Genomic DNA, 21,146 nt, shown 5'->3' on the forward strand with positions numbered 1-21,146 from the left:
AATGTAAACTTTTGCAGTTTTACTTTATTTTATTTGCCCTTTTATTGCACACAATGGCAATTTATGTTATGCCATTCTCAACTGGGGCGTATAGAGTGTAGTACTATATTGTAGGTACGTAACTTCGGGGGTCAGTGTAAAACAAATGCTGACAAGTGCAATTATCCAGGACGTAGAGCTGCCCTCGTAATGAATGTAATGCCAGCAAATGGCAGTGTAAGTGCGGTGTATTCCACTCCGGAATCAGAGTGTTTCTGCTTGCCAAATGGTCAGTGGTTTGGTGGGTTTCGTTGGGGGAAGGTTTACTTGTAGGTGGCAAGAGGTCCTGATTCCAGTTAAGACCCTCGCGACATTCTGGCAACTGGCAGGACTTTAAGATTAAAGCTTTCGCCGCCGGATGTTGTGTTCTGTGTGTGGCTTTCGCTGGGTTTATTGTACTTAACCCACTTACTTGGGTGGAAATTAAAAAGTCATTATTAAGAAAGTGCATCGTATATAGGCTATGCAATATAAGTGATAGAGTAGAAGAAAAAATGAGTTTGGACTAAAATAAAGGTTTTTGTTAAGACCAGTAAACGTTTAAACATAAATCTTAGTTGTTTCTGTAACAAAAAAAAATATTTTTAAAACTAATTGATTTTGTTTAGGTATTTTAAATATTTTTATACATATGTGTGATGAAAAAACAGTAAAAAAGTTGAAGGTTCTTTACTTAAAAGAAATTTTATAAGGTTATAAAAAACCCTTTTGGGTGCTTCTATAATATCTTTGCATTCCTTAACATATTTATTATATTTAAATACTTGAGATATTTCTAGTTTTTAATAAGGATCCTACGTAACTCTTATTTCATGACTAATAAAAACCTTAAGTATAGCTCAGTAGTCTTTCTATAAATGCGTTTATATTAGTTTTTTGTTTATTACCGGAAGCAAGTAAGATAATCCCACAAGGGGTTTTAGTTCCACTATCCCACCTTGTCACCTGTCACTCTCCGTAAACCAGGTACCAACATCACCCACTAGTTACCACCGAATACTTAAATGTTAGCATCCATAAAAGTTGCCTTCCGTTTTAGCGCCTGTCCTAAATGAATTTATGTCACCGGCACTTCATTTAAAGGCCCAAAACAAAAAGAAAACAAGGGTAAAGTAGAATAAGCTCCAGTCACTCTCCAGTCTAATATTGCGACCGATGCAAGTTTGCGTCTTGTGTCTGACATTAAATTAATTTGTTGCCTACAACTTTGCCAGCGGCAAATAGTGCCCATGGGTCTTGCTTCAACTCAGTAGGACCATAGCTATGGTTCAGACTACAGTCTCCAGTTTTCTAGGCTCCCGGAAAACTTGTTAAAGACGAAAATAACAAGAAAAGTTTTAAATCATTCGCCAGTGCCAATGTCGCAAAAGTTTTACCCGAAAAGAGAGCAGCCCAAAGAACAAAAACTAGAACGCAATCGGGAATGGGAATGGAAATGGGTATGGGAAATGGGTTTATGGGTGAGTATAGAAACTTGAATGAACAAAAAGGCGTGTGTGTTGTAACTGCTAGTGTAGGCATTATCCATAACGTTTCGGAAGGCGTGTCAAGGTTGTGTGGGGGCCCTCATATACATGTTATATGTATATAGTATGTCTATACCCAGACCAGTAGACAGAATTATGGGGGAAATACAAGCAACATTCAGAAAAGCGGGGGTCATCATTGGACTACTAAATCTTTGCCCTAATAGTCAACGCTTGGGGAAATGTTTATTGCTGTTTGTACTTAGCCAGTAACCCAAATTGATAACAAAAATAAACTTTGCCAGCTGTCCTTGGGCAGTGTTGCATTTGGCCATTTGGAGAGCATCTTTAGTGAATTGTATTTGCTTGTGGTTATCTGGTAAGCCATTGGCTTAGAAAAGTTCAAATTTATTGCCTTCATTTGGCTACTAAAATAAGGATTTGTTTATTATTTGCATTATTAATATAGCCACAACTATTTCTAGGCGTTATGTTTTTTGTTTATGGTCATCACTTAAAAGTTTTCATTTATTACATTTATATGTATGGTTATTTTCAAGTATTACAGCAATTGATATTTACACATAGTTATAGATTTTTATAAAACAATTGTTATAGTTTTGGTAACAACTTAAATGTTGTAGATTTATGAATATGGTTGCTTATAAGTAATCAATATAGGTAATTTAAAATATAATTGTGCCAAATATAATTTTTACTGTTAAATGGAGTAGTAAATTTTCCAAAAAGTTAAGTGGACAATAAAGACAATTGTTTCCATTAGAATTACACATTACACACTATTTAATAAAACAATTGATTCCATTAGAATTACACATTTTTCGAGGCCCTTCTTGAACTGCGATACGCATCATTGGCAAACTTGACCCAAAACGGAAACACTTCAAATGTCGCAAGCAACATATGGCCACTACCTACCAATTTTTTTCCATTTCGCTTTGTGTTGCCTCACATTTCTAAGCCATTAGCTGCAACTCGACCAATTTGTTGATCGTTTGCCCCCGCTATGTAGCAAAGTTTTGTATTTTTTTTCTACACCCCGCATATACGCACCTAACCCCACACGGTTTTTCAACCGCTTTTCCAGCAGCTTTTCCTCCGTTGCCCGGGAACAACTTCATTAAAAGCCCGACACTGCAGCGGAGTAAACCAATTACAAGTTCGAAGGGGGTGCACACAAAATGTGATTAGAGTGCAATGCCGGGGCGGAAACAGCAGCTGTGCTCCTCTGGCGGAAAAACACAGGAGCACAGGACGAAGGACGAAGGATGCAGTGGCGACGCCGCTCATTGCAGACACATAAACAATTTTACGAGCAAAATTTTATAAGCAACAAACGAGAATGGAAGCTTGTTAAATGATTTAGGGCCAGTCCATGGGTCCACAGACCAGAGGTCCTCCTGCCAGGATCCAAAAGCATCTGCAATATGCTGCGACATGCACTTAAATCAATTTACTTCTGCCATTTGCTTGTGAGGAATCTCTTTTTCAAACTGCACATGAAAGTTGGCCAAGGAAACTATTAAATCGTGCATGTCCTGTGTCCTTGGGTAGTAAATTAAATTTTATCCATAATAGAGTACGAACATAATGGTATGGGTTGTAACAGGAAATGGCAAAAGTTGTGCATATTTTTAGAGACATTCATCGAGACACTTTCCCTTCCATTACCCCATTTTCCTTTACTTTCTTCGAGGGACTGAAACATTGTTGTCCTTGCCACACACAGACACATATATGTAGTTATAGTTAGGGGCATCAGATCCACAGAGGTCCTTTGTTTTGCCTGGCGGGTCATCGTGCAACTGCAGAAATTACCCAGCTTTCAGTGGCCTTCTTCGCAACGCCCCTTTATTTACCCCTTTGTTCCGGCCCCCTTTGTTTCCACCCCCCTTATTTCCTGGCGCCTCCTCTGCCTCCGCCTGTCATGTGTTTTTCCATTACCAACTGCAACACTTCCGGTGCCATTGTGGGATGACTTTTGTGCTGCTCACATGACGACGCCTGTTTTCCGGCTTCACTCTCTGTTTCCGCATCCTCGAGGCTCCTCGTAACCGCATTTTCCTGCACATTTTACACATTTTCCCATGCACATTTAATTATGAACGCAATTTTCATTTGCATGCTGGCCCAGTCACAGATTTTTGTCTTCCTGAACACCGAAAAAAATGAAATTTAATCCGATTGCTTTTTATAATTTATTTTTTTATAAAATAAATATATGTACAATAATATTTCTCAGCAACTTTGTCCGCGGTCCCAAGCTATGAAATCTAGAAGAGCAGTTTGGGGGCTCCATTGTTATTTCGGACAAATGAAACATGAAAATGGGTTAAAATTTGGTCCCTCGCTAAAAAGAAATATTTTAATGTAGAATATTAGAGAATTCAACCACAAATTCATTGAGGTATCCCAAGTGTAATTCAGGATCCTATAACTCAAGTTATGGAATCCTGAAGTCCATTTTTGGGGTTCCATTCTGAAAGCCATTGTAATTTTGGAAAAATCGAACATGAAAATGGGTTAAAATTTTGACCCTCATTAAAAAGAAAACTTTTAATGTACAATATTAGAGAATTCAACAACAAATTTAAAAAGGTATCCCGCGTCTAAATCGGGATCCTATAACTTAAGTTATGGAATCTTGAAGTCCATTTTTGGGGTTCTATTCTGAAAGCCATTGTAATTTTGGAAAAATCGAACATGAAAGAGGGTAAAAAATTGAACCCTCGTTAAAAAGAAAACTTTTAATGTAGAATGTTAGAGAATTCAACCACAAATTCATAAAGGTATCCCACGTCTAAATCGGAATCCAATAACTTAAGTTATGGAATCTTGAAGTCCATTTTTGGGGTTCCATTCTGAAAGACTTTGGAAATACGGAAAAATGGAACATGAAAATGGGTTAAAATTTTGACCCTCGTATAGCAAAAATATTTGAACGTAGTTTCTTAGAGAATTTCACCACAAATTTAAAGAGGTATCCCACTTTAAGATCGGGATCCATTTACCCAAGTTATGAAAGTTAGAAGTCCATTTTTGGGTTCCCATTCTGAAAGACTTTGGAAATACGGAAAAATGGAACATGAAAATGGGTTAAAATTTTGACCCTCGTATAGCAAAAATATTTGAATGTAGTTTTTTAGAGAATTTCACCACAAATTTAAAGAGGTATCCCACTTTAAGATCGGAAGCCATTTACCCAAGTTATGAAAGTTAGAAGTCAATTTTTGGGTTCCCATTCTGAAAGACTTTGGAAATACGGAAAAATGGAACATGAAAATGGGTTAAAATTTTGATCCTCGTATAGCAAAAATATTTGAATGTAGTTTTTTAGAGAATTTCACCACAAATTTAAAGAGGTATCCCACTTTAAGATCGGAAGCCATTTACCCAAGTTATGAAAGTTAGAGGTCGATTTTTGGGGTCCCACTCTGAAAGACTTTGGAAATACGGAAAAATGAAACATGAAAATGGGTTAAAATTTTGACCTTCGTATAGCAAAAATATTTGAATGTAGTTTTTTAGAGAATTTCACCACAAATTTAAAGAGGTATCCCACTTTAAGATCGGGAGCCATTTACCCAAGTTATGAAAGTTAGAAGTCAATTTTTGGGTTCCCATTCTGAAAGACTTTGGAAATACGGAAAAATGGAACATGAAAATGGGTTAAAATTTTGATCCTCGTATAGCAAAAATATTTGAATGTAGTTTTTTAGAGAATTTCACCACAAATTTAAAGAGGTATCCCACTTTAAGATCGGGATCCATTTACCCAAGTTATGAAAGTTAGAAGTCCATTTTTGGGTTCCCATTCTGAAAGACTTTGGAAATACGGAAAAATGGAACATGAAAATGGGTTAAAATTTTGACCCTCGTATAGCAAAAATATTTGAATGTAGTTTTTTAGAGAATTTCACCACAAATTTAAAGAGGTATCCCACCTTTAAATCGGGATCCATTTACTTAAGTTATGAAAGTTAGAAATCCATTTTTGTGTTTCCATTCTGAAAGCCTCTGGAAATACGAAAAAATCGAACATGAAAATGGGTTAAAATTTTGACCCTCGTAGAACAAAAATATTTGAATGTAGATTATTAAAGAATTCCACTACAAATTCATAAAGGTATCCCACATTTAAATCGGGATCCATTTACCCAAGATATGAAAGTTAGAAGTCCATTTTTGGGTTCCCATTCTAAAAGTCTTTGGAAATACGGAAAAATCGAACATGAGAATGGGATAAAATTTTGACCCTCGTTTAAAAGAAAAATATGCGCTGATATTCTTTTTTCCTGTATTCCATTATAAATATAGAGATACTATATATCATACTCAAAACCGTTTTCTTAAAATATTTATCAATCGGAAACCTTAATTCCATTAAAATCTCTTTTTTTTAAATGTCTGCTATCAAACTGTTAACAATGAAGATGGTTCTTATATTTTTTGTTCACTGTACGTATCCTGCTCTCTTATCCTTAATTTCCATAGAAAGCTCGGCTGAATCGGGTGTTAATTTAATCAGCCGGATGCGTTTAGTCATTTAGGGACGATTAGTGTCATTGAACCTTCGCCACCTGCGTGAAAGGTAAGTGAAGCGTAAGGAACACTGGGGTGGGGCTTTCGAGCATCTGATTAATTGCCAGGCCCGCGCATCTCATTGGACGCACATTACGCATACGCACTTGGCTGCAAGATTGATGACACACGGCCACGCCCCCTCCTCCTCCTCCTTTTTGATTGATTGTGTTCGCTGTGCAGTGTCCATCCGGCCATCATCAGCCATGCAAGTCGCACATCCTTCAGCTATTCATCAACAGCTGCCCCGTCTAATCATGGCCAGCATGTTTTCATTCTCTCTAGGGTTTTTCCTTTTATTTCCTTTTTTTTTAATTTGCCATTTTCCGCTGTTTGTCGGGCATCACATATGCTCTTCTCGATTTTCCTTCTTTTTTTTTTGCCCTCATTTCAAGTCACTTGATTTTCCGGGCACGTCGCTCTAAACAATTGTGCTGCCTCGAAACATTTTTGGCATTTGCCGCAACTATTTGTGACAGCCTGACGCCTGCGGCTTTGTTTCCCAAGTAAATGCATTTAAAGCCGACAAATTTCACGCTCGAAATGAGCCTTTTTAAACATCTTTCGTCTAATTAGCATGCAAACTTCTGCGAAAACTTGAGACGACAAAGGGAGAATAATGTAATGTAGTTTGCTGGGTCATCATCATCATCATCATGCGTATTCCTGGCACGCGACGCCTCACAAACTTGGCATTAAATTTCAAATTAAATTGCTGCCTGCAATGCGATACACGCATGGGAGACACAAGGACTGCCACAAGGATGCTGGCAGGACATGTGTTAAAAATCAGCGTCGGCAGCATTTGTCCCCATCACGTATACGTCACGTAGGCAACGGAGGCAACAAGAACTACACGACAACTTGTCGATTGGATTTCAGCTTAAAGCTTACGCTTAAAGCCGCACGCAACGAAAAGTTACGCATACGCCACGTGCTGCACATGTTGCGTTGTGAAAATAAACTTCAAACATTCATTTGTTCACTGGAAAAAAAGCAAGACTCAGGTTTTAAGAACGGAGACCTCACAAATGTCTAGGAAATGTTTCTTAGAAGCTCTTTCATAATAAGACAATATATGAAATTCTAAGAAAACTTGTATTTTCGGAAAGCTTATTATATTTTTAAAAAGAATCAGAGTGTATAAATCTTCTTTTGACAGGTTTCCTTGTTTATGTTACACATGTTATGGAAAATATATGCTATACTAAGTAATAATATATTTTAGTCCGAAGTTCATTGTATGCTTATCAAGAAAAGCCAGACCTTTATCTTCAAAATGTATAATTCAATTATTCTGATATCTTAATTGTCTTAGGTTTGCTCATCAGTATATTCATGTGTTCAAAGGAAACTATAATTCAGTTTTCCGTTTTAAATTTATAAATCTTTGTTGTGGAAGTTTTTCTAAGAAATCAAAATTTTTTGTCAAAGTTCGTAATATTGTTTCTAAGAAAAATCACACCTTCCTTATCCAAAGTTTATAAAAAGTTTTCTTCTGAAATTATGATTGTTAAGATGTTGATTTTCTTTTTGTTCCTATGAAAATAAGGAAAATAAGTGTCCTCCTAAGAAATACTATATTTAAATGAATGTTCATTATGTTTTCGAAGAAGAATTTCTCCCAAATTTATAAACGTTTTCTTATAAAATCTTGATGATGGCAGGATTTCTTATCAGTGTGTTCGTGTGTAAATATGAAGGCAGGATGTTCATGCATAAATCTCTTTTAACTAATCAACAGCCTTCTGGGGTTAGCCAAAAAGCAACTGCCATAAAGTGAAAAGTTTAAACAGCACTCGAACTTCATAAAGTGCACAAAAAAACGGCAGCTCGACGGCTTTTGCTGAGGATAACGGCCTTATACGGTGGCTGTCAAAATAAATATAATAAAGCGAGAAAACGTTGTCAGCATTTTGAAGGGAAAACTTGGTCGGGGAAAAAACACAAGCAGGAAGAGGGAAATGTCAAAATATTTAACAACAAGCCCATCATCATCATCATCAGCATCAGCATTGAAATGCCTGCCAAGGTGCAAATTCAATAAAGATAAAAAGTTGTTGGTCCCAAGACTTTTTTGGGGGGAGGATAACCTTATCGAGTCCTTGTCACGCCCCGTCTGTTTTTAACCATTTGCGTACGGCGGGAATTATTAAAAAATTTGCCCTTTGTGGGGCATAAAATTCTGAAATTGTTGCTGCACATACATAGGAAAAACAAATGGGATCCGGGTCAGATGTGGAAAAACAGAGACAGAGAATAAGTCGACACAAGTTTTATCTTTACGCTTGCCTGCGTTTTTGCGGTGCGATGTCCCAAGTCGGAAACAAAGGGCCAACAAAGTAAATTCCACGGCAATGAAGTGTAAAAATAACAAAAGCTGCTTTCTGCCGGCCCCCCAAAAGCGATTCTACCTGGTCTATCGTCCTTCGTCCTGCAGCTTCTCCCACATAGTTGGAATTTAATTTCACAACAATAGCTTTTAAGCCCCATCCTCGGGGCGTTTTGCCCCCTGATTTCCCGCAAGTTGACCAAAACTTTTGGTTTAAACATTTCCTTTAAAGTCATTCTGCTCGAAGGTTGCCTTTTAACGCACATTAAGCCCGAATGTGTCCTCTGTTTCTTGGCATTTCCCTTCGAGTTCCTTTGCCGGCCATTTCTTATGGCCATTTGGCTTTTTATTGACTCTCAGTGAGACTCCTTTTTGGGGGAACATTTTTTTTGTGCTGGTACTCCTGGTTTTTTCTGTTTTTCCTGTTTTGTCCACGCTTGTCACGTGGCCAGATGCTCCACTCACAAGAAGCCAACTCAAGATTGCGCTGGGCTCTCATTTTTTATTATTCTAGTTGCCTAATTGGAGGCAACGCAGTACGTGTCCTTGCGGCAATTAAAATTGCTCACATCCTGCACGTTCGTCCTTAAAGGCAATTAAACGGTTTTAATTAGTTTTAACGACAAGTACTTTGCACTCTCATTTGTCACTGGTCACAGGGTCTATTAGTGGAGGGATAGGTGCTTAAGATGGTGGGATAAGTAAATTGTGGCTAAGGTTGTGGTCAAAGTTCTTCAAACTAATTGGAAAGGAAACGCTTGAGAAAGCAAAGGGAAAACACTTCAAAGGGTTTTTTACCTATCCCTTTAATTGGGATACATATATCATCTATCTTCGTAATGCTTTTTAGACACTGCATTCTATTAAGAATTACTAAAATTAATAGTACGTATTTAAAGATCTATTTTCTTTCTTTTTTTTTAATATTTTCTAGTTACTCAATAAAAGTTAATGCTACTATTTTGTGCAAATGCACACTTCAACGAACAATACCCAACCTAACCAGTTTTGAATGCTTGGAAGGTCATTAAAGAGCTGCCTAATTATGCATATCGTCTACGTATCTTTTTACCAAACCTGAAGATGCCTCGCTTTAAACTTAAATCTATGAGATATTTTAGTCGTTTTATGGCGGCTCAATGGTCTAGGGGTATGATTCTCGCTTTGGGTGCGAGAGGTCCCGGGTTCAAATCCCGGTTGAGCCCGGATAAATTTTTTGTTTAATTTTTTATTAGGATTTAATTTTCATTTTTAAAACCTAAAGACGACAAACGTAGTAGGCCTATTTGTATATAATTTAATCAAAAAGCACCTTAAGCCTTAATAATTTAGCCTCTTTGCATCTTAAAATGAATTTTCTATGTCTTAGGTTTTAAATTCATATTTTGTTAAAGCACAAGCTGAATTAAATGGGCTTAAATCCGGATTAAGTTATAAAACAAACTGATATTTGTGCATTCAGGATTTGGAGCCAGCTCAATTGTTTAGCCTGAGTAAGCCAATTTCTCAGTCACATACTCCAAGCAATGATGAACAATTCAATTCAATAAATTGAGAGTCAATTTCTAATGTTACCATGGTCGTTCGTCCACCCATTTAATCCGCATCCTCGTCCTCATATATAGTATGGCTCCTTTCCATTCCCACAGAATGTCTGTCATGTTTGTTTGCCCCGTTGTCAAGTGTTTCATATGCTTGTCAAATATATATCTATAGTATATATATTGGCAACACTTGCCTCAGCTGCCTTCCAACCTCTTCTCCCTATTCATCTGGATATATGTATCGCCTCTTCAGAAATACATGTCAAGACACTTGTTGTCAATGAAAGATGTTCGAGTACCGCTTTCATATTTGCCAGTTCCCCTCGAAACCTACTTCAAAATCAACAGAAATATTATCAAGTTCAATTCCTCTCCACGGTAAATTAATGTTTATTGCATTTTATTAGCCGTATCTAAATGGGAATCTGGTTGATTTTTTTATGGCCCCCTCTAATCACCATCAAAAATGCCTCAATTAACATGCTCAGACGAGCATATATACGCAAGGACTCTTCACGGAAAATATGTATATAAAATAACCAAAAAAATAATTGTTCAGGCAGTAAAAGAAAAAAGCAGAAAAAACAATAAAGAACCACATGTTAGGCTGCCAGGACAACGAACTGTGTGGGCCAGGAACACGTTTAAGTGGCCCAGAGAACAACAATAGAGGCCAAAACGAGTGAGAGCCTGCCAAACAAATTAACAAACCTAAGAGGGGGTAAACAAAAATATAAATACAAATTCCCCACGCATCACAGGGATCACGGTTAGAGGACATGGACTTCGTTTAGACACACTTTTATCAATATTCATCTCCTGCAGCGTCAGGACTAGAACATGGCAATTCAATCAGCGGAAGTCCCTCAACAGATAGACGGAAAAGCAACCAAAAAACATATTTGCCAAATCAAAAATTGCACTCAGCCATACAACACAGCTCCACTCAACTACAATAAATTCGATTTTAGAACCCACTCGATGTATTGAGCCCCCCCCCCTTACACCAGTTGAAAATGCAAATGGTTACGAAACTTTTTTGGTAAAAATAAAAATAATAAACTGGAGACACTGCAGACATCAACAACAAAATTGTCTAGTGACTTTTTTCAAGAGATGGAAAATAATTGAAAAACGGAAAAAAAAATAATATCAAAACCAAATCGAAACGAAACCATTGCCAAAATCTCCCAGCATTGGGGAAAAAGAATAAAAACTTTTTCAAGGCAAATGTTGTGCCAACAGCAATATGGCACTATACCATTCCGATGAGATTGATGGCAGCAGCCGCAACTAAGGCGAAACTAAATGGACAGTGTTGTGGGCAAAGGGCGACTGGCGAGTGCTTTCAAATAAACGAACTTGCCCCTCCAACTCCTGTTCGGACACTTGACCATGACCTTAGGCGTATTTTGACACGGCCAGCAAAACACACACTCAAGCAAATCGAAAAAAAGAGGGATACACGGAACAGTGGTCCTGCCAAAAAAAAACAAGGAAGAACGCTATAGTCGAGTACCTCGACTATCAGATACCCGTTACTCAGCTAAATGGAGATATGCAAGCAGCAAAGCGAGATTAAAATGCGCCACCTACCGGCGGTATACAGATTTAAGCGTTATGGGCGTTAGAGTGGGCGTGGCAAATTTTTTTTTGGACCAATCGCTAGGTATTGTCGAGACCAATACATTTCAGTTAAAATTTTTTATCTAGCATAACAATTTTGGGCGTCACAGGTTTTCGCGGTTTGTGGGAGTTAGAGTGGGCGTGGCAATATTCTTTTTGGATCAATCGATAGGTATTGACGAGACCAATACATTTCAGTTAAAATTTTTTATCTAGCATGAAAATTGTGGGCGTCACAGGTTTTCGCGCTTTGTGGGCGTTAAAGTGGGCGTGGCAAACTTTTTTTTGGATCAATCGATAGGTATTGATGAGAACAATACATTTCAGCTAAAATTTTTATTCTAGTATCAAAACTGTAGGAGCCACAGTTTTGGGCGGTTTGTGGGCGTTAGAGTGGGCGTGGCACTGTGCTGAAACAAACTTGCGCTGCGTAAGAAGCTCAGGAATCTGCACGCCAAATCTCAATAGCCTAACTCCCATAGTTTCCGAGATCTCAGCGTTCATCCGGACGGACAGACAGACGGACAGACGGACAGACGGACAGACGGACAGACGGACAGACGGACAGACGGACAGACGGACATGGCTAGATCGACTCGGCTAGTGATGCTGATCAAGAATATATATACTTTATGGGGTCGGAAACGCTTCCTTCTGCCTGTTACATACTTTCCGACGAATCTAGTATACCCTTTTACTCTACGAGTAACGGGTATAACTACTGGTGAAAAAGACTTACCCAACAGTTTTATGCCCTGCCAAAATCCTTAAACTGTATTACCCATACAAGACAATGTTGTATTTTGACATAAGATCACCCATTTTTAAGTTCATATTTTTGTTTATGATTATTTATGTGAATTGCATTTTGTAAACTAAAAGTTTTTCTAATGAAAAACGATTTCTTAACTTGTTGAGTTTAATAGGTTTATCATATGAATACCTTTTACCATTAGAATACCTTTTAAAAATGAATTTAAGACTTTAAGAAAAGTGTATCTAAATCCAGCAATGTATATGGGCTGAAAAGAAACTAGAACATTGTTTTTGATGTAATATTATTATTCTTAATTGTAGTAATGTAAAGCAACTTAATGTTTCTTTAAAACTCTATCATCTCTGATTCTGCATCTGATTCTTAAAGTGCGAAGTATAAGTCGCCTCCCCAAAAGTATGCTGCACTTTCTGACAAAACATTCTCTTTGATAAGCTGCCGTGTCTCTTCAGAAAACACGATGGTAAAAGAACCATAAAATAGTGAGCGAAGTCTCGTGTGAGCCGCACATAACTTCATCAAGTCTGGCCCAAACTCAGTGGTTCTGGTGGAAAACATCCTAGGGCCTCAAAAGAAATGGTGGTAGGAAAAGCAAGAAAAGCATACGCCACACATGATACCCATAAAGTAGAGCACAAAATTCTGTTGGCATGCCCAAAACCCAACACTCACACTCGCAAACTGGGGGCATTATTACATTTTTCACGCCAATAAAAACAAATACAAAAAAAGCGTTAGGAAAACTTGGCCATGCTGATCAACTGCCTAGGCTTTTGAATGGCAGAGGTTGCCCTGGTTTTTCTCTTTCCCACTTTTTCTTACTTTGCAATTTCCTCTTTCGGGCTACGCCATCCGGTTGAGAGTTCAACTTGGTCACTCACGAAAATTACTGAAATTGTATATCCGTTTCCGGTTGAAGTTGGCTGCTGTCCCGAACATCCAACCATCCTGCTTTGTGCCCAATTTTTGACAGGCATATCGAGTTATTTATTGGCACATTTTGCCCTGGCCAGTCGAACAAAAATAGTTGCCACATAATTTATGGCACATCGCGCATACGCCGCATTGCCCATATGTATCTGTATGTGAAAAGGATGGCCCCACAGAGAAACTGTTTCCAATTTTTCACTCGATACATGTTCCGACCCAGTTGTAATCCCTTAAGCCTACACAAGTCAATTTGCAGGAATCGAGCATCGAACTTGTAGAACAATTGCCCAAGCAATCAGTAGGCAAATTGTCAAAGTTACAAATCTCTGCCGCAGGATTGATGCACAGAGAAAAAATCTCTAATCCATGAGCCATAACCCCATATTGTTTTTCACACTTTCTTTTATTTTTAGAATACTTCTTAAGTGCTTTTATTTAAAAAAGGTATTAACAATAAACCAATGAAATATTTATATAAACAAGTAATCAACTTAAATATATAAATATTTAATTATAAATCTTCTTTAATAAAGTATTATAAGAACACACTCCACTTAAACTATTAAGTGGAGTGTGTTCTTATAATATTTAGGTTTAAGTAGGCATTTTTAAAGAAAGATGATCCCTTTAAACATCATATGGTTTCTAGCATATTTGTAAACTTTTTTTGTCTGTAGTCAGAATATTTTGGGTAATATTCCTATTTAATTTTTTAAGTTTGTAAGCCAAATATTAAATAAATTCATGCCATAACACAGTTTCAAAAATAAAATTTATGTACTTTTTAAACCCACCCCAATTTTTCCCTAAACTATAACCTTTTAAAAAGAATACATTGATACCATTATATTTTTTCTCTGTGACTCAGAATCATTTCCCAAATCGTTATCCATTCGAAGTGAATGCATCACTTGGCCGGCCAAAGGCCAAAAAGGGCAGTTAAGAGGCAACTTTTCTTCCGGAGAACCGGGATGGGCTGGTCCTGTGGATTGCCGTAATCATTACGACAAATTGCCGGGCCAGAGGCAATAATGATTAATAATGAGGCAGCTGCAGTTGCTCCGCAGCCACCGCCACCGCCGCCGGAAAATGGCCGAAGTTTGTACTGCCGCTTGTGGCTTTATTAAAATAAATAACTAAGGTTAAGGCAGTTAAGGCGAAGGTAATCGCGAGGCGACCCTTGCTGCCACTTCCGCTTCCGTTATGAATAATAAACTTGCCGCCGTTCAAAGTTTACCGATGCCCGGGGCAAAGTTATAATTTGTCTAATTAAAAGTTTACCTGATTAACCTGGCGGCTAACAAGGTCAGTTGGTGAGTGCAACAAAGCGTTTTTGCCGGCGAAGACAAGGAAATCTGTGGTCAGTTTAGGGGAGGAAATTCAAAACACCAAGTTTCCGGGGGGTAGGGGAAATAGTCACAGTTTAGCAACTTTGGCTGTGGTCCCCAAAGTCGACACAAAACCTGCGGCCAAGTGACTCGTGTGGCACATATCAACCTAATGCACATTGTTATGCAGCTTTCTCGTTTTGTTGTGGCATTCCACGTGCATTTTATTGCAAAAGTTTATCCGGTCATGTCCTGCGGAGTTGTCATGTGCAGTGGGTAGACCGAGGATATAGTTGCAACCAAGAAAATACAAAGTATGCGGGGGAAAACCAAAGGTCCTCAGAAGTCGGTAAATATTTATAAATTATTTTAACACAGAGAAATGTAACTCAGTTGAAACTTTTCTCAAAACAAAAGCTTATTAGTTCGTTCAAGTAAGAGAGTGTATTTTATTATAACCACTTCTTTCTACTTCTGATGGAAAATATCTTTATACTCATTAGCAAATATAGGCAAGTTGTTTAAGTTATTATAAATTTCAGTAGCCTAATGGTACTACCATTAAATATAAAATTGTTTATGAATGATTGAATAATGACAAGATTACTTTTTAATTATTCAGCCACTTTTCCAAGTGAATAACTTTAAAAATATTTATGATTTAGGGCTAATAAGGTTAATAGATATGCTAATGCATCAATTGAAAACAAAAGGGCATGGAGAGAGGTCTCATCATTGGATTTTGTTGGACTTTACTGGGTTCAACATTGGTAAATGGAGATTTTCAGTTGCAAAATGTGGTTTGCGAGTCCTTCGACCTCTCGATGTCGGAATTTACACGCTGCGAGATGAAGGTTGTTCGACGTGGAGTGTCGGCCTTTTATATGGTTTTGAAACTTAAAGTGCCTATCAACAATGTGGATGTTAATGTGTCGCTGTTCAAGAAATCAAACGGATATCTCCCTTATCTATTTAATCAGACCTTCGATTTTTGTTACTACATGCGAAATCCCCAAGCGCATCCATTAATTTATATGTTGCACAGGGTAATTTTACCAGTATCCAATATGAATCACTCATGTCCCTATAATGTAAGTATAATTAAACAACATATCAGAAAATATAAAAAAAGAAAAATGTTTTTTATACTATAAATATATTTATATTTATTTACCATAGTATAAATATTCATATATTTTTTAACAGCACGATTTGATAATAAATGATTTGGTCTACAAGAAGAACGATTTACGAGATCTACCCATACCCAATGGGGATTATATGATAAAACTGAAAGTGGCAACCGACAAAGTGTATCGTGCTTCCTTTAAGATTTACGCAAAAAGATACGATTAATTAGTATTTAAGTTATACAAAATGTGGGTAACATATTTACTATCCAAATTATTTTATGTAAAATGTAAATTAATAAAAGTTGCGGCATAATAACCAAAAATTATTTTAAAAAATATAATTGCAAGTCTCGCTCAATTTCATAAATCGTTTTAAAATTGTTTTTTTAATTGGTATTGGTGGTTAAAGCCAATTGAAAATATAGTTTACAGAATCAGATTCAATCGAAACGTCTAATGGAAATAGACCAGCATGGAGAAAAGTCTGATCATTGGAATTATTTTTAGTTTACTCTGCTTAGTACTCGTAAATGGAGCCTTTCAGTTGCAGAACGTGGTTTGCGAGTCCTTAGACCTTTCGATTTCGGAATTCAGTCGATGCGAAATGAAGATTGTTCAACGTGGTGTGTCCGCTTTCTATATGATCTGGAAGTGGTATAAAAAGCCAATCAACAATATCGACGTCAATTTGTCGTTCCACAAAAGATCAAACGGATATCTTCCATTTCTTTTTAATCAGACCCTGGATTATTGTTACTATATGCGCAATCCCAAGGCTCATCCTTTAATTTACACGATGCACAAGACATTTTGGCCAGCATCAAACATTAATCATTCCTGTCCTTATGACGTGAGTAACGAAATACGCTGAATTGAATAACTAAATAACATGTAAAATTGTATAAGATTAACTAAAGTAATCTCTTATTTTTTATTAACAGCAGGATATGATCATCGACGGATTTATCTTCAATAAGAATGACTTGATGGATCTTCCCATATCCAATGGGGATTACATGATACAAGTGAAAATTGCCACCGACAAAAATTATAATGCGTGCATAAAAATTTACACCAAAAAAATGTGAATGAAATGGCTTTAAATACCTTATGGTAGAACACAAATATAATTGTAAAATTAAATATATCCTACTTCCATTATGTTTTAAGGATAAAAAGGCAACAAATTGTATCGCAAAATAAAGCAATCAAGTAAACGCATATAATATTGAACATGTTATTTTTGGGTTGACTAGCTTTGAAAATTGTTTAATAATTTGGTATTTTAGATCTTTGTTGTGAAGACTAAGTATACAATATAAATTACTACGAAAATCATAATTTACGAGTTTTAAGCAAATGAAACAAAGTGGAACTTCAGGAATTTTAAATTTTTACTACATAAGTAAAACATAGTTACGTGAACAAATAAATGTTAATGATTTGTAGCAATACTTTTACTGCTCAGTGTAGAAAAAGAGATAAATATCTTTATTTACGAGAAATTATTCAGCCAGCTTAATTTAGTTATAATAGCAGTGAGCAACCCACTCGTTATGAAATCAACTTGTCACCAAAACCGCAACATTCAACATGAAGTATTTGGCCATTATCAACCTGGTTTTGACTGTTGTATTATATCCCGGCTTACAAGGAGCCCATTTCCGGTTCACCAACTTTCAATGCAGCAGTATGGATACGCAGTTTGTGGAGGTTAAGAAGTGTTTCCTGAAGATGGTGCGTCGAAATGTTGTGGGCATGAATTTACATCTGGCTATTAAATACGACCAACCCATTAATAAAGTTCAGATCAACCTGATCATCTTTCGAAAGTCGAATGTGTACAGGCAGTTTCTGGTGAATCACACCATTGACTTTTGCTATTATATGCGTAGACCAGAGAAATATCCGATTTTCTTTATGTTTCACGAGTCCTTGATGGATGCCACCAATGCCAATCACACGTGTCCATATACCGTATGTATACTAAAATAATAATAAAATATTAATAATATTTTCTTCAACAACAGGAGAAAGATATTTATGTGAGGCAAATGACATTTAATGATCGGACAGTAAGAGACCTGCTTTCCTTTCTACCTGAAGGTGAATACAAACTGGTGGTATTCGTTGGTGCTTTTGGAGTATGGCGATTGCAGTTTAACATTTACGGACGGAGTGATTAATTTAGTGAATATTAATAATTAACAAACCAGTTCAAAACCAGTAAAAATCAATTTTAATCAATCAAAACAAACCAGCCGTTAAATAGTCTAAAAACGGATCCAGGCATTCAAATAGTTCAATTATTTCTGTCGATGAGGCAACATGAAAGATCACCTATTGAATTTAGTACTCCCCATACTTATCATAATGGATTGGAGCGAGGGAAAAGTTTTCACGGTCAGCAAAATGGATTGCCGAACCTTGGATCCTTCGTTTACATATTTTAAAACATGTAAAGTTGTGCGCGGGGAAAATGGTCGAGCTGCCCTTTTTGTAAATGAGGTGTTTCTCTACAAAGATCCCATTGATGATATCATTGTAAGTTGAAAAATTAACTCTTTTTAAAGAAATATAATATCAGCTTTTTAGCTAAACCTGGGAATATTTAAAATTGTCAAAAATCGCCGCTTTCAGTTTCTAAATGAAACTTTGGACTACTGCCTTTTTAGTAGGAAGTTTTTAGCCAGTGGAGTTTTCGGATTTCTGATGACACCCCTGATGAGAATGTCCAATGTGAACGCCACCTGTCCGCTGCAGGTGAGAATAGCGTGGTTGTTAGATGAATTTTCCTTTACTTAAAGTAAAACCTGCAGCAAAACATAATATTTAATGGTTTTCCCATCGATGAAAACACAATTAAAGAAATTCCAATTCCGAATGGTGTTTATATGTTCCAAATGCGAGCATCCATGATGAAGAAATGGAGAACGGACGTGAAGGTCTACGTCACTCGAGTCGATAAGTATTCTGAATAACTTTTTATTTAAACGTGTTAAAGCAATAAAATAATCCCCTGTGACATTTCAGTAATTTATGTCTTTTCATATATAATTATTATAAGTTTATTATGAGGGTCGTTAAAACAGTGCAATACAAAAATGAAACTTATATTTTACTTTGTAACTACATCGTAAATGTAAGCAACTAAATTGACATTCGACACAAAATGTTCCAATTTCAGCCACATCATTTTACATTTTTCTTACAAACATTTTAGCGGGAAATAAAACAAACAACTATGTAAAGATCAATTTTAACTCCTTTGGTTTATTTTAAAGTCATTTCAAAGACTTTATTGTTGGTTTATTTAAATAAGAAAAATAATAAATATTTCTGTTGTTAGAATGAAAGAAACAATTTGAAATCAGCTGGTGTGACCATCCGCCAACCGCTGCGAGATGTAGAAAACAAAAATACCAGGGTCTTTTTCGCGATAGTCGATATATCAGGTAAAAATATATCACTGTGTAAGTATTTATTTTTATTCAAAAAATATCGATGTATTTAGGTTTCGATATATCTTTCACATCCCCATCTCTTCTCTCTTTCCTTTCGAAACGTGAGCAAAACCGTAAGTACAAAATTGAGTGCTCCGCAAAAACTTGGAAAAAATAATTGTAAATGTTAAAATACATATTGCCTGATAGATAGACACAAACTTCTAAGCTTAGCGCTTAATAAACTGCCATCAAATGAAGTCAATCCTAAGTTTTAGCGAGACATAATAGCTGGCTGGAAAAACCGCATGCTCACCGACCTTAACCTCACTTTTCCATTGCAGTGCTCGGTTGAATTGTCGGAACCATGGTGAACGGCCGCATACCCTCGGTCTTCTCAAAGACCTATGTGACTCCCCGTCGCCCCTATGAAAAGGCGCGTCTGGACCAGGAGTTGAAGATCATCGGCGAGTATGGTCTGCGCAACAAGCGCGAGGTGTGGCGCGTCAAGTACGCCCTGGCCAAGATCCGTAAGGCCGCCCGTGAGCTGCTGACCCTCGACGAGAAGGATGAGAAGCGTCTTTTCCAGGGTAAGTAAGGGCTACATACAAGGTACAGTCGAACTTTTTCAAATGGAACCCTTAAACCATACCATACTTAGGGAAGTTCGACTGTATAAGCAGTAGTACACTGACATGATGAACTGTATTAAAAAAATATTCTGACACTTCTTGTCTGAAAAAATCTTTGACGTTAACAAATACACACTGAAAACAGTTCCGTGACCAAACATTTGATAGCTCTTTGGAACCCCCTCCTAATTGTATACCCTCTTTAATCACAGGTAACGCCCTGCTGCGTCGTCTGGTCCGTATCGGTGTCCTGGACGAGTCCCGCATGAAGCTCGATTACGTTCTGGGTCTGAAGATCGAGGACTTCTTGGAGCGTCGTCTGCAGACGCAGGTGTTCAAGCTGGGATTGGCCAAGTCCATCCATCACGCCCGCGTGCTGATCCGCCAGCGTCACATTCGGTAAATATCGCTTGGATAGGCGACCACAGCGTCGCCAGGCTCTATCTCAGATATAACTCTGTTCTGTTCAGTAAGACCACTTGGGAGTCGAACAAGCTCCAATGCTTGCACCGGCTCTCAACGTCTGTAGATTGCGCATGTGACTACGTTCACTCCAATCAAAATTGCAAAATGCCCGCCTAGCGTAAGTTGCACTGAACGTTTTTCTTAGGCCTAATCCAGCAGCCACCACTTGATGGTTTTCTTTGCATCCAGGTTTAACTAATCCAAATCTCGTTTTGTGTCCATTTCCACAGTGTGCGCAAGCAGGTGGTCAACATCCCGTCGTTCGTGGTGCGCCTGGACTCCCAGAAGCACATCGACTTCTCCCTGAAGTCGCCCTTCGGCGGCGGCCGTCCCGGTCGCGTCAAGAGGAAGAACCTGAAGAAGAACCAGGGCGGTGGCGGCGGAGCTGCTGAAGAGGAGGAGGACTAAGCAGTGGTAGCCTGCTGCAGCCATAGCAAGGCGCAGACTTTTGATAAAAATCTGTTTGTTTTACACAATAAATGTAAAATTACCTGAAATTCTATGTTATTTCTGGGTACAAATGTAAAATTATCTGAAATTTTATATTATTCCTGGGTATATACTATTTATTTGGAGTAGAGGGTACTTGGAATACTGGGGATAGAAATCATAACAATGATCTAGAACTAACTAATGCTAAAATGCCAACGCATGAATATATTTGGGGGCTGTGAAACTATCATAATACCCACACATTGCTAAAGTTTTTCGGAATTACCAACATTTGACTAAGCGATTTAAACATGAGCTTAATGATCAGTTAAATATAAAACAATTTTCAATTTTGAAACAAAAATGGGCGCCTAAAATCAAGTTACTTATCCGACCAGG

General features: G+C 37.4%; 5 protein-coding genes and 1 non-coding gene across 7 annotated transcripts; all 6 read left to right on the top strand.

Moving 5' to 3' along the window:
- Window positions 1-9,572: 9,572 nt before the first annotated feature.
- TRNAP-UGG (transfer RNA proline (anticodon UGG)) lies at window positions 9,573-9,644 on the top strand. The gene has a single exon. It is a non-coding gene; the product is annotated as a tRNA-Pro (tRNA).
- A 5,714-nt stretch (window positions 9,645-15,358) lies between these two features.
- Window positions 15,359-15,998, top strand: LOC108012249 (uncharacterized). The gene is made up of 2 exons (XM_017077548.3): window positions 15,359-15,733; window positions 15,849-15,998. The coding sequence occupies exons 1-2, from the start codon at window positions 15,359-15,361 to the stop codon at window positions 15,996-15,998; spliced, it is 525 nt and encodes a 174-aa protein (XP_016933037.2).
- Window positions 15,999-16,247: 249 nt separating this feature from the next.
- LOC108012248 (uncharacterized) lies at window positions 16,248-16,863 on the top strand. The gene is made up of 2 exons (XM_017077547.3): window positions 16,248-16,625; window positions 16,717-16,863. Exons 1-2 carry the CDS (start codon window positions 16,248-16,250, stop codon window positions 16,861-16,863), a joined length of 525 nt encoding a protein of 174 aa, XP_016933036.3.
- A 392-nt stretch (window positions 16,864-17,255) lies between these two features.
- On the top strand, window positions 17,256-18,059 carry LOC108012247 (uncharacterized). The gene is made up of 2 exons (XM_017077546.3): window positions 17,256-17,752; window positions 17,806-18,059. Exons 1-2 carry the CDS (start codon window positions 17,369-17,371, stop codon window positions 17,959-17,961), a joined length of 540 nt encoding a protein of 179 aa, XP_016933035.2. The 5' UTR covers window positions 17,256-17,368; the 3' UTR covers window positions 17,962-18,059.
- LOC108012811 (uncharacterized) lies at window positions 18,041-18,774 on the top strand. The gene is made up of 3 exons (XM_017078250.3): window positions 18,041-18,319; window positions 18,371-18,538; window positions 18,595-18,774. The coding sequence occupies exons 1-3, from the start codon at window positions 18,104-18,106 to the stop codon at window positions 18,754-18,756; spliced, it is 546 nt and encodes a 181-aa protein (XP_016933739.3). The 5' UTR covers window positions 18,041-18,103; the 3' UTR covers window positions 18,757-18,774.
- A 559-nt stretch (window positions 18,775-19,333) lies between these two features.
- On the top strand, window positions 19,334-20,846 carry RpS9 (ribosomal protein S9). Of its 2 annotated transcripts, none has more exons than XR_010653983.2 (4): window positions 19,334-19,352; window positions 19,563-19,808; window positions 20,063-20,433; window positions 20,546-20,812. XR_010653983.2 is itself a non-coding variant. In XM_017077816.4 (4 exons), the coding sequence occupies exons 2-4, from the start codon at window positions 19,586-19,588 to the stop codon at window positions 20,721-20,723; spliced, it is 588 nt and encodes a 195-aa protein (XP_016933305.1). In that variant the 5' UTR covers window positions 19,334-19,352; window positions 19,563-19,585; the 3' UTR covers window positions 20,724-20,846. The 2 variants fall into 2 exon arrangements, 1 of the variants encoding a protein (XP_016933305.1); XM_017077816.4 differs by having other exon boundaries at window positions 20,063-20,249; window positions 20,546-20,846.
- Window positions 20,847-21,146: the final 300 nt, after the last annotated feature.

Source organism: Drosophila suzukii, chromosome 3, assembly GCF_043229965.1.
Source record: "Drosophila suzukii chromosome 3, CBGP_Dsuzu_IsoJpt1.0, whole genome shotgun sequence".
Lineage (NCBI taxonomy): Eukaryota > Metazoa > Arthropoda > Insecta > Diptera > Drosophilidae > Drosophila > Drosophila suzukii.

Coding starts and splice junctions, on each gene's coding strand:
- LOC108012247 (XM_017077546.3), top strand. CDS start 17,369: ATGAAGTATTTGGCCATTATCAACCTGGTTTTGACTGTTGTATTATAT. Junction 17,753..17,805: donor ATCACACGTGTCCATATACC/GTATGTATACTA, acceptor CTTCAACAACAG/GAGAAAGATATTTATGTGAG.
- LOC108012811 (XM_017078250.3), top strand. CDS start 18,104: ATGAAAGATCACCTATTGAATTTAGTACTCCCCATACTTATCATAATG. Junction 18,320..18,370: donor ATCCCATTGATGATATCATT/GTAAGTTGAAAA, acceptor TCAGCTTTTTAG/CTAAACCTGGGAATATTTAA. Junction 18,539..18,594: donor ACGCCACCTGTCCGCTGCAG/GTGAGAATAGCG, acceptor TAAAACCTGCAG/CAAAACATAATATTTAATGG.
- LOC108012249 (XM_017077548.3), top strand. CDS start 15,359: ATGGAGAGAGGTCTCATCATTGGATTTTGTTGGACTTTACTGGGTTCA. Junction 15,734..15,848: donor ATCACTCATGTCCCTATAAT/GTAAGTATAATT, acceptor ATTTTTTAACAG/CACGATTTGATAATAAATGA.
- LOC108012248 (XM_017077547.3), top strand. CDS start 16,248: ATGGAGAAAAGTCTGATCATTGGAATTATTTTTAGTTTACTCTGCTTA. Junction 16,626..16,716: donor ATCATTCCTGTCCTTATGAC/GTGAGTAACGAA, acceptor TTTTATTAACAG/CAGGATATGATCATCGACGG.
- RpS9 (XM_017077816.4), top strand. CDS start 19,586: ATGGTGAACGGCCGCATACCCTCGGTCTTCTCAAAGACCTATGTGACT. Junction 19,809..20,062: donor TGAGAAGCGTCTTTTCCAGG/GTAAGTAAGGGC, acceptor CTTTAATCACAG/GTAACGCCCTGCTGCGTCGT. Junction 20,250..20,545: donor ATCCGCCAGCGTCACATTCG/GTAAATATCGCT, acceptor CCATTTCCACAG/TGTGCGCAAGCAGGTGGTCA.